The 12,694-nt window shown below is 38.0% G+C and overlaps 1 protein-coding gene across 2 annotated transcripts in view; it reads left to right on the forward strand.

Moving 5' to 3' along the window:
* The window catches only part of LOC124805097 (helicase POLQ-like), a 105,337-nt gene that overhangs the window by 9,807 nt on the left and 82,836 nt on the right, over window positions 1–12,694 (forward strand). The window contains exons 2-3 of one of the 2 annotated variants that reach the window (XM_047265539.1): window positions 9,758–9,936; window positions 10,046–10,325. In XM_047265539.1, the coding sequence (XP_047121495.1) occupies window positions 9,758–9,936; window positions 10,046–10,325 (459 nt within the window). Of the gene's footprint in view, window positions 1–9,757; window positions 9,937–10,040; window positions 10,326–12,694 lie in introns of those variants that run through there. The other variant, XM_047265540.1, reaches the window with a different exon arrangement.

Consider the following 12,694-nt stretch of genomic DNA (forward strand, 5'->3'; position numbering starts at 1 on the left):
TTCCGATGTTTTCCAGCTCCCCACCACCGTTTTTTTAGTTGACTCCATTGTTTACACAAAGTTTCTAAGTTTGGTATGTTTTTTCTTAGCTCCTGTGACAGTTTTTACTTTTGCTGATAAATCATCATTTACTCTACAGCTACTGTTTCAATTTGACACGTAGTTAATTTGCACAACCTCAAATTGTAAAAGAAAACCGTTAAGATCCTGTTGACAGTTTGCTTCCATGTATTTCTTTGAGTAATACCCGAACAATAAATTAACCTTGTCGAAATTGAAAGGTGTCTGGAGTGGTGCTGGCTGGGCCATAAAAAGGACGGCCTCAGATCACTTTGCCTTCTCATCATTGTGTCATGGGGTCACAGGAAAATAAAATCACGTCATGTATACTGTTTTTAAAAACCATTCTACATTAACTTCTTAATGACTGTACTTTACAGAAGTAATATTTTTCTCTGTTGAAGGCTTTCTTTCTTTTTTTCTGAATTTTCAGGGGCACATCCTCTCCTTATTCTACTTGGTACATATTTCACACAACTAATTTTTTCATGAAATGAAACCAACCTGAAGGAGGGGAAAGGGTGCTGTTGCCCATGGAACAGTATCAAAAATTTTAAAAAATGCCATACAATAACCGCCCTGATTTATAATGTTTCCATAAGGTGAGGTTCAACAGCCATAAAGTATTTTATAAAATGCATTTTAACTGTCAGCTGTTTATTGTCCCATTAGCCATCTACCAGTTTGTCATTAACCGTCATCCAGGATGTAGGGTACGACGACTAATTTGTTGTATCCTACATTCTGGAGTGTGGCTAATAACAAAAACCGGTAGATGAGTAATGGTCAATAAACAGCTAATGGTTAAAATGCATTTTATAAAACACCCTAATTATATTTAGAATATTGTTTTCTAATCTTCCATTGTGGTATTTCTGTGTTCTGCAGAAGTCAAGATGACAAGTTGTGGACTCTAGCTCCATTAGAAAAGAAACAGTGGCTCACCCAACTTGAGGATTTGTTTGGATGGTTCCAGTTCCAAAATAGTGAATGTTGTGAAAACAGATCTAGTACACTAATCTGCAAATGGAACTTGGAAGTTGCCAGATGTTTGTTCAGGTCCCTTAGGTACTTTCTCAAGGCAGCAGTCATAAGCTACAAGAAGCCAGATGTTATGTATGACTTGTGTAGAAATCTAACAGCATATATAAGAGTCAGAAGTTACGGGAGGGGGCAATAATTGAGAAGGCAGTGAGATAGGTTTAAATCCTGTTCTCCCATGTTATTCGATAAATACAGTGCAAGCAGTAAAAGGAAATCAAAGGTAAATGTGGAATGAGTTTTAAAGTTCAGGAGAAGAAATAAAAACTTTCAGATTTGCTGATGACATTGTAATTGTGTCATCAAAGGATATGGAAGGTAAGTTCAATGGAATGGATAGTCTTGAAAAGATGTAAGATGAACGTAAACAGTTGTAAAAATGGTGTGTGTTTGGATTAAATCAGTGATGCTGAGGGGATTAGATTAGGAAATGAGACATTAAAATTAAACATGTTTTGGTACTTGGGCATCTGATGATGCCTGACTTAGAAAGTGTGTTAGTTACAGACTAGTTATAGCAAGAAAAGTGTTTCTTCAAAATAGAAATATTTAACACCTAATATACACGGTGGTCCATTTGAAGTTTCAGATGAGATTGTCTCGAAAACTATACATTGGGTAAAAATAGTGGGCAAGACAAGTTCACACACTCAAAGGGAGACATCAAATGATTCTACACGTGACCACCAGCCCCTGCCCTCTTGGGTGGGGTGGGGGTCAACTTTTAAATCTTAAATCGAAACACCCATTTTTTATTCCAGATTCGGATTCTCCATAAAAAAGTAATCAAGTTTTGTCTGAAACATTTTTCTTAAAACCATTGACAGATGGCACGGAAATAGAGAAAAAGGAAAATTGTGGAAGAACTCTTATTTATCTAGAATTATCCAAGAAAGACGCATCAAATCAATAAAAAATGTGTACCAATTCTTTCGTTATGCCAAATTAACCTATTTTTGTACAAAACATACTGTATCCTACTTTTAGCGTTACCCAGGAACGACGACATGGACGTAGTGGAATGATGTTCCCATGGGGTGCTTCATTAGTGAGAGTCCCCTTGCCTCTCACATGTTCAGGTGCTTCATTAGTGTGAGTCCTCTTACCTCTCACAATTTGGTGTGCTTAATTAATGAAATTAGCCACAAAGAAATTGTTCAAAATTATCCCCATTTGCTTCAATGCATAAAGTCAATTGTCTGCAAAAGTTGTCCACAGTTTTGAGCAGTACATCCTGTGGTATGGGTGCACATGCTCTTTGAATGCATTGCTCTGTATCGTTTCAGGTTGTGTGCTGTCTTTCATAGACAATATTTTTTAAATAACCCCACAAGAAAAAATCAGGAGATGGTAGGTCTGGTGAACGTGGAGGCCACTGAATTGATCCGCCGCATCCTATCCACCGACCAGGGTACCGTAAATTTAAAACATTCCGCACATTTTTAACATAATGGGGAGCTGCTCTATCCTGTTGAAACCACAGTCGTTGCCTAGTTTCTAAATCAACATCTTCCATTAGCTCCAGCAAATCATCGCGGAGAAGTTGTAAATATGATTCCCCAGTAACATTTCACCCAAAAAAATACAGTCCTATCAAGCAACCATTTAAAATTCCACACCAGACCATTAATGACAATTTGTGTTGATTGTCAATGGGTCTGTGCCAGTGTGGATTGACAGGGGACTAATAATGACAATCATGATGATTTAATTCACCATTGTTTTTGAATGTGGCTTCATCAGTGAACATAACGTATCAAAAAAAAATCATTGTCACCTATTATCATTTCCGAGGCCCATTGGCAGAAATGCTTGTGTATTTGCATATCTTTTGGCATTAATGCCTGTGTCAGTGTGATATGATAAGCGTGCCTTAAAAATCCTCAAAACAGTTGATTTCGGTATTCCAGTTTGTCCCTGAATTGCATGACTACTAATTTCAGGATCCAGTTGAACACAGGCGAGAACGGTATGGGTAACAGCGTTATTTTCATTGTATTCGCGATGACGAGGTGGATGGTACATGTATCCATTTCGAGCTCTTTGAGTGCAATTTCGAATAATGTTTTTGCTTGGATGTCATCTGTTTGGGAAACGATCAATATACAATTGCGCAGCTGCAGTGTAATTGTTACGGCATTCACCTAAAATTGACACCGTATCAACAATCTCTGTAGGAGGATAGTGAGCCATGTTTCACTAAAGAATAATTTACTTTAGTCAGTTGATGTTAACGGTCCACAATCTGAAAGTGAAGTGACATCTGATGGCATTGCACCGACCTTTATACTGAGCCATAGTTCACAGTTTGGCCACAGTAGCACGACAGTCGAGTGAGTAATGCTATTGTGAAGAGTTCCCTAACAAAATTTTAATACCATTCCGCCTCCCTCCATCAAAAACTGTGGCAGGTAGGATATATTTTGTGAAAATATAGCTTAATTTGGCATAATGAAAGAATTGGTGCAAATTTTGCATCGATTTGATGCATCTTTCTCGGATCATTCTAAATAAATCAGAGTTCTTTCCCAATTTTAATGTTTCTCAATTTCAGCACCCTCTGTCAATGGTTTAAAAAATGTTTCAGATGAAACTTTTTTATTGAGAATACAAATCTGCAAAAAAATGGGGGTTTCCATTTAAGATGTAAAAGTTTCCCCCCACACCACGCAAGATGGCGGGGGCTGTGGGTCAAGTTTAGTATCATTTGATGTCCCCATTTGAGCTTATGAACTTGACTTAACCCACTATTTTACCCAATGTATAGTTTTTGAGATAATCTCATCCAAAACTTCAGATGGACCACCCTCTACATTTGCTAGAAAATTTTTTGTGAAAGTATTTGTCTGGATTATAGCTATGTGCAGAAGTGAAACATAGACAATAAACAGTCCAGATGAGAAGGGAATATATGTTTTTGAAATGTGCTGCTACAGAAGAATGTTGAAGATTAGATGGACGGATTGGATAACTAATGAAGATGTGTTGAATCAAATTGAGAAGAAAAGAAATTTATGTCACAACTTGTCAAATGGAAGGACTCAGTTGGTATAATGCATCCTAAGCCATACAGGAATAGTCTATTTGGCAAGGAAGGGAAACTGGGGGAGGGGGGGGGGGAATAATAGTAGAGGGAGATCAAGGGATAGAGTAAAATAAACGGGGCCAAGTAAATGCAGGTTGCAGTTGCTCTGCAAAGATGATGAGATCTGCATAAGATAGACTATCTTTGAAAGCTGCATTGAACCAAACTCTGCAGTGATCACTTCAAAAGCAACATTTAACTTGATTTGTCTCGCGTTCCAGAAGATTCTGCTTCATATTTTAATCAATAGAAATTCATGAATGAATAATGAAGTGAATAAAAAGAAAGTATTCAGTGGTTTACAGTGAGACCCTGATGTATATCCATGCTGACTACTGCCTGCCCTATACTCTGCAGTGGGTACCAGTGTGGGTCATTGAGTAGATATGTCAGCTTCCAGACTGTTGCTCAACTTGAATAGGCTGTTTCAGAGTATTAACAGTGAAAATCAAACAATGGAAAATCCAGGGGGAATGTAACAATATTATAAAAGGACAGTTGATGCTCACCATATAGCGGAGATGCTGAGTTGCAGGTAGTCACAACAAAAAGACTGCCACAAAAAAGCTTTCAGCCAGTAAGCCCTTCATCATAAATAGGCCACACACACACACACACACACACACACACACACACACACACACACACACACACACACACACAGACGTACGTGTGCAGTCTCTGACAACCGTTGTGACAACAGTCTTTTTGTTGTGCGTATCTGCGACTAAGCATCTCCATTATATGGTGCGTATTAACAGTGACTGTGATGTACTTTTTCATAGACCCATTTACAGTATTTTCGAAGTAAGCTGCTGAATGTGTAAGCAATTTTTTGACACTACAAACTATTGCCCATAAGGAACACCAGCACCAAGCACAACTTTTACAACAGTTTTTCTGTAGGCCTAGCAGAATATTGTTTTTCTGTAATGCGTATAACTATTTATTTTGATTTTATTTATTTAGTATTCCATATCTGTCGTGATAACAGACCATAGGATATGGAATAAGCCAGTTTTACGACCTTGCAATTATTACAATACAACATCCAGTATGGTCAAATAAACAGTATTAATCAATTAAATATACAAATAAGTGCAGGTTAGTCATGTTATCGTATGAAAAAAATGCAATATTTAAACACAGTTACAATAATACACACATTTATACACACAGTGATCTGAGGATGAAACGTTATATGGAAAGTTTATGTTCTTACACATTAAGGTTCAAATATTTTTCTGTAGTGTTAAATGAACTATAGAGTAGGAAATGTTTTAAATTACTTAAAAAAGAACACATGAGCTTATCATTTACAAAGACACTCAATTTTGGAAGAAAGAGTGTTTAAAGATGTTCGGACTCTTAAAACTAGAGCCCCTTTTATACCTCACTCAGGTCTGTAGGTTCAAGAGTTCGTCTTCTTTCCCTCAAGCCTCATAAGGATTTATGTATCACCACTTGGAAGTCACGTGACCTCCATTTGTCTTCTTTGTGTGCAAAGATGGTGTACAAGACTGTCCATACAGTGTCTAACGTGCATGAAGATTGTTCCATAATGGTCAAGTTCATGGTTCAGGAGTCATTAGTGGGTGTCCTTGATGCCTGCAGCAATGAATACCAAAATGATGTTTTTTTATTATACATTATCTGGAGCAAATTCTGTGTGTATCAAAGAACATTGTAATAGGTGCTGGCAGAATGAGCCAGTGCAGTTTTTAAGTCACTGAGCTTATATATTCTGTGTGCATGCATATTTTTGCGCTACTTATTTTCATTGTATTATGATGACAAGTCCTATATAATTGTAAGATTGTCCCTGGATGAATAATAAATAAATGATTGTATACTGGATAAGGCCACTAAGATTCGTCACCCACTGTATCTTTAAAAATAAATATCTCAGAGTGTGGTTGTGATTATGGGCAGTGTGATGACTTTTCTGCTGTATGCATGTGAATGTCTATCCTGGCCAAATTAAGATTCCAACTTTGTTTTGTTTGATTATAACTGTGGAAATCTTTTTACTGTACCAAAGGAAAGAGCCTTCAAAGAGAACTGGCATGACATGTGAGGAACTTGATCAAATAGTGAAAAGATAGCTGCCACAGACCAGTGTCCCAATGTAATGAGAAAAATAAACATCTGCCCCACTGCACGAAATTTAAGCAAACACATAACTGTGATACGCTTCGTGTATTGATCATTGTAACCGTTGTAGCTAGAGCTCATAATGTAGCTCTTGAGCATTATACACGATTTCAGATGGACAATACTGCTTGTTCAGTTTTATCTGGAATCGCTGCAGCACAGGCTCATATTGTTCAGCATTTCGTGTCACTGAAAGTCGTTGGTGTTTCCTTGTAGGCCTCATTCTCAACTGTTGAGTAGTGCATATTGCCCATGGCTTGTAAACAATACAAAATATTGCATAGAAGCATTCATGTCATTTTTCAGTTTTCACAGATGCCATTTTGAGTTCTCTTACCAGTTTCAAAAGTCATTCCCGTGAAGGTGTTGGAATGAAATGTGGAAAGAATCGTGATACCACTAACACATTCAAGCTGTCTTGTAGTGAGGTGTGGTGTGTGTTACAGTTGTAAAATGTTGGTTGCGTTTGTCTCATCATATGCCTTTTTTGCCTCCACAATATAAATTCCTTTGATATATCTAAGCTTGCAACTGCATTGTTGTTCTGATGTAAAGAGGCAACGGCCTTGCCGCAGTGGATACACCAGTTCCCGTCAGATCACCGAAGTTAAGCGCTATCGGGTGTGGCCGGTGCTTGGATGGGTGATCATCAGGGCTGCCATGCACTGTTACCATTTTTCGAGGTGCTGTCAGCCGAGTGATGCCAATTGAGGAGCTACTCGACTGAATAGTAGTGGCTCTGGTCAAAGAAAACCATCATAAAGACCGGGAGGGTGGTGTGCTGACCACACGCCCCTCCTATCTGCATCCTCCGCTGAGGATGACACGGCGGTTGGATGGTCCCGATGGGCCACTTGTGGCCTGAAGACGGAGTGCTATAGGCTTGTAAAAGTGTACATAGCTTCACTAGCAACTTGTGAGATTGCCACAACAGCAGAACAAAGACTGTTGGTCTTAAAGTTCACAGCTATGCAGATGAATCATATGTGAATTAGGTGTTCTATTTGATACTGCGCAGCACTGTTATCACATTAGCTACCGATCAAATTCCACTCGTGTTACATTATTGAAGTCGTCTCCAAAGGCCCTTTCCAATACCACAGGAAAAAGTAAATACTTCCATTTAAATAAAGAATAGTCGGTGTCATCATTATACAGCTATAAACATTAAATATGACTTGGTTGTGTCGGAAAATATATCAATTTGTCCACTAGGTCTTAGTAAAAATTGCGCTTCAGCATACCTGGTTGGCTGTTAAAACTGTAACTCCAGGAAGGATATCAGATTACAAAATTTCACTTATCTGTGTATATACATTATAATAGGAAGAACACACAATTAAATTTGTAGGTTATTATATACCGAGCTGCTAGCTCTGGCAGCAACAATAACTTTAACCTGGCTGTGCATAAAGTCAAACAAATGAAAGATAAAGGTACATCATTCCATGTATGTCAGAGGTCATCAGTCTCTTGTCAACTCAAGCATGAGAGCATTGCATAGATGCTGAACAAAATCCGGTGCTAGATGCTACAGCAGAAGCATTCTCCATTATGAAGAGGTTTACTGTTAAAATTCTGAGACAGTATTTTCCAAGAAGAGTTGGGCAACAGATTACTTTATCCCACACACATCTGGTAAAATAACCACATTGAAAAAATCGTAGAAATTACAGCTTATTTGGAAGCTTCGGAACAATCAATCTTTTCATGTACCATACACATAGGGAACAGGGAAAGGGGAAAATGATAATGGTACTGGAAGTACCCTTCACCACACTGCACAAAGTGGCTTGCAGATGGTATAGGTAGACTAGGGTTGTCTCCTCCACAACACCTTACCCTGGAAACAAGTTACTGAAAGCATCACAAAGGAATTTATAGAAATTTGCATTGCAGACATTTAAATAAACCAACACGACAGATTACAGTTGAGTATTAAACCGAAACAGGCCTTAGGCTTTGTCAAAGCCCAGTTTCAGGTGAAACTGTGCTGTTACAGAGCAAGAAACAGCCATGAGCTGTTGGTACAGGGACATAAACCAAGGATCTCATCATGACCCAGTGATTGCTTTCATCTTTGATATTGAATTTGAGGCATTTTTTCTCCGTGATAACATTATAGTTGATGTGATAGCAAACTACAAACAGTGTTGTTAGGACAGGGGTGAAATTGGGGAAGATATGTATCATCATACATACAGATACAATATGCCCCTCTGTCTGCCATGTCAGCTGATGAAGGAAGCACATGAAGGCACCAAAATATTGTGTGGTTTCTACCATCTCATTTGGATAAACTCCCTTTAACAGCATGGATTTGACATTGTAAACTTTTGTGATAAATTAAACTATTTTAGACTGGAACTTAAATCTGCACATATGTGCATAGTTTTCATTTTTAATCGAAGTCAGTGTACACTTTGCAGCTGATTTAAAGTTACTTTCTTTCACAAATGCGAACATTAATCTGGCTGTCTATAAACTACGCTAAGTAATTTATTCGGAATTATTGTAACATCCATTGTCTTGACTGCTTCATCTCTTATGATTCTTCTGCAGTTCCATTTCAGCTTGACTTGCCAGTTAACTGTTAAAGATATGTTACAAATTGCTGTGCACTGTAATCACATGTACTTTTACAGTATAAATTGGTTTTCTGTTCTAATGGTAGCTAAATGATAAATCATAAGTGCCTTTTGATTCCAACTTCATACAAGAATTAATCTGCCTAACAGATTGAAGAAGTATCAAACAAGGACACAAACACACATCTTCATTTTATGAGGGCAAAGCTAAAGATACAGATTAGAGTCTCAATTCAGCATATGACACTTTTGTATAAGATAAGTTAATTCTGGTGAACACTCCACTAAAAATTGAAATTTCAGGCTAGATAGATGTATTTGGCTTGCATCTTCGCATCTTGAATAAATGATGTTTTCTTCTCTTTGGTTTTGTTCTGCTCATTGTTCTTAATGAATGTAAATTTGTAGTCAAGATGTAATAACAACAATTATTGATTTTCTGTTATAATATTAAGTTCATGTTACGGAATGCATATATAAGTGAAATGTTGTTTAGGATGTGGTTAGATAGTGTACCTGATGTGTACATTGACCAGCAAAAGCATGCAGATCTATCTAAGAACTAGTGTTCCTTTTGACCAGTTTACATGTCAGGAATACTATCCAGTTACTATCTATTTGACTCTTCATTTGTTCATTAATTATTGCCATATGGAACTTTGTAATGTCTTAATAAGAATGATGATTGCATATCATCATCATCATCTTTTATCTTTAATAGGTGTTAAGAACACAAAAAATGCATATCAGTTAGTCAGTGTCCCTTTGTAGGAGTTGGTTTGTGTATTGTTTGTATTGTTAAGAAATTGGATTGTATGCTCATTTTCAGAATGGCAGGAAGAGTGCTTGAACTTAAAAGCTTTGAATGACAGGAAGAATTTGGTTTATGCACTTCCTACAAGTGGAGGGAAAACTTTAGTTGCTGAGATTTTAATCTTTCGGGAAATACTGTGCCACAGGAGAAATGCTATATTTGTTTTACCATATGTCTCAATTGTTCAAGAGAAGGTAAGGAAGTTTCTTATGGAAAATGTAATTCTCGGCTGTGTTGCAATGTGTAGAAACGTAGAAATTTTTGTTCTTTTTTCTGCTATTAAATTCTTTCTTTCAAGTAAAGGTACGCTCTATGGCCCCTTTTGCTGTTGACCTGGACTTCATGCTAGAAGAGTATGCAGCTGGTAAGGGACAATATCCTCCAACAAAGAGAAGAAAGAGGCATTCTGTATACATAGCAACAATGGAAAAAGCACTTGGCATTGTCAACAGCCTACTTGAGACAAAGCGAATGGAAGAAATAGGGCTTGTAGTGGTTGATGAATTGCATTTAATTGGAGACACAGACAGTTCACGGTCAGCAACTCTGGAAATCCTCCTCACAAAGCTTCGTTTCTGTGCTAGTAGGTATTTGGAACTGTACTGTATATTGAAATTTATGTTGTATTGATGCTGTAACAAAATGTAAAGAAAATGAAATGAAGGTAGTTTACACAATGTGTTTTTTATACCATTTTGATGTATTTGTTCTACCTTATGGCTTACACAATAGTAAAATAACTTTTATTTTGCTGGCAAATCTTGTAATCATGAACGGTCTTGATTATGTATGTGAGATATTTTTCTCATAATATGGTGGAATAAATGATTAAATCGAGGGTCAAACGTATAATATGTTACAATTTCCAGTCTTTACACTTATAGCGCTTGCTGGAATTGGCCATCGGCTTTCCTGCAGGCACCCTCCTTGCTTGGCTATCAGGCAGATTTTCCAGAACTTTAAAGGTTATATTGCATCTAACCACCATAATCACCTCTCAGTCTCTTGTCCAATGACTTCATCAATTTCTACTGAGCTGTGTCATGACTAATTAAGAAGTAACTACAGGCTGGTTACAATTAAACTTTCACTGCTTGAGTGGGCCCCCATGAAAAATGAGTGAGCGTAGGACAGTGAAACTTTGTGGGAACATTTGTAAGGACATGTGGAAGAGAAATAACAAATAAACCATTTAAAGAGAAACATTTTAAGGTTCACCTGAGAGGGTAGCATTTTTAACTGCCTTTCATGCTTACATTCCAGGTTACAAACGTTGCTCAATGTGATGACTATCTGATCTGATGAGTAATGTAAAGTTTGTATGAATACCATTTCGCTGTTGTTTGCAGCACTTTTTGAATGGTGGACCATGGAATGTTCATCTGTCATGGCACAGCTCTTGCACTGCTTGAAACTTGCACATTGTGTCCAACATTCCCCGCTATGCCAACAGTAACTTCTTCAACATTTTGGGACACTATTGGCCATCGGCTTCTCCCAGGAGCAATTCCCAAATTGACAGTTAATTCGAAATTCTGAATCATTCTTCAACCTTGGTGCAGAAAGAGCACCTCTCTGTATTCCTGTAATGCTTTGATACTCTCAAAGAGGAGCAGCACTATTGTTGTTGAATTGCTCAAACAGCTTTATGATTAAAGCCCTGCTCACCTTTTGCAGGCTCATGTAGATTGTCTGCAACTGTAATATGCACTGATGCTTAAGTTTCAACAGTATGTTGCTGTACCAGTATCGATGCCTAATGACACTTAATGACAGTAACTCTAGTAACAACACAAATCTTGCAGCACACAGCCTGAATATCCTTCCCTATAAAGTTGGGTACCCATACGGTAAATACTTTTCTGTCTACACTGGCTCAAGTAGCGAAAGTTTAATTTTAACCTCTCAGTAGTTTGGAAGGAATTTTAAGCATTGAGTGAAGCAGAAAGTGTACAGTTTCCATATAAGGAAACATTTAACACTGGGCACCCTCTGAAAAAGGCCTCCTTTGCTAGCTGTTTGAGCTTGTGACTAATTCTCTCTGGTAAGATACAAGCTTACTCAGTCTGAAGATCTCCCTGAGCTAGGTTCATCTTCAGCGTGTTCTCATCCTTCCAGAAATGATGTGTGTCAGTGAAAAACTTGTGTTCTTGATAAGGAATGTTCCCCATAGCCTTGTTTCAACTTTTCAGGGGTCATACTCATGGATTCCCCAAGTTTAACACAAAAATTGATTGTGTAACAATGTTCTAAATTCTGCTGTTCCATTTTTGTAACACACAACAAAAACACAACTTTGCTGATGGTGCTCTGAAAAATCACGTGATGGCACTACAGAGCTGAAACTTGGACTGAGCATCTGGAAGGGATGATTACACTGGTCCACACAAGTATAATAACACAGGTTTACCAGGTCACTTGCTGTGTTGTCAGCCTCATTACTTTTCTCACATATGTCATATGGCAGAACAGCATGAGTAACATACAGACTTACATTTTCTTATTATTTTAAACCACTTGGGTATCCCATATCATATGATCGTGCCAGATGCTGACCCTATAATGATGCCAAATGTGGTCTGATTTTGTTTGTTCTCCTTGGAGCCTCCACACATGGATATGTGCATTATGATGCTGTATGCAGAATGGGGACTCATTTGAAATAACAGCATGACCCACTCCTGTTCCAGTGTCATCATTGCGTGCATCGCTATTGGCATGTCTTTCTTTGCCGCCACAACAATAACCGAAATGTTGGCAGTCCGTGGTGCTCAAGAAGTCATTACACCGTCTGAGTACCTGTCTTTCTGTAAACAAGCCCGTTTCATAACATAAGGTATGTAACATGGCTGTATGGTCCTTCACATCTGAGTGAACAAAATGTCTGTCCCTTTGGACTTGAGGCCGTTGAGTCCCTGCATGGCATGGAGTTTCACGCTCCTCTAACCCTTC

The sequence above is a fragment of the Schistocerca piceifrons genome, chromosome 7 (assembly GCF_021461385.2).
Source record: "Schistocerca piceifrons isolate TAMUIC-IGC-003096 chromosome 7, iqSchPice1.1, whole genome shotgun sequence".
Taxonomy (NCBI): Eukaryota; Metazoa; Arthropoda; class Insecta; order Orthoptera; family Acrididae; genus Schistocerca; species Schistocerca piceifrons.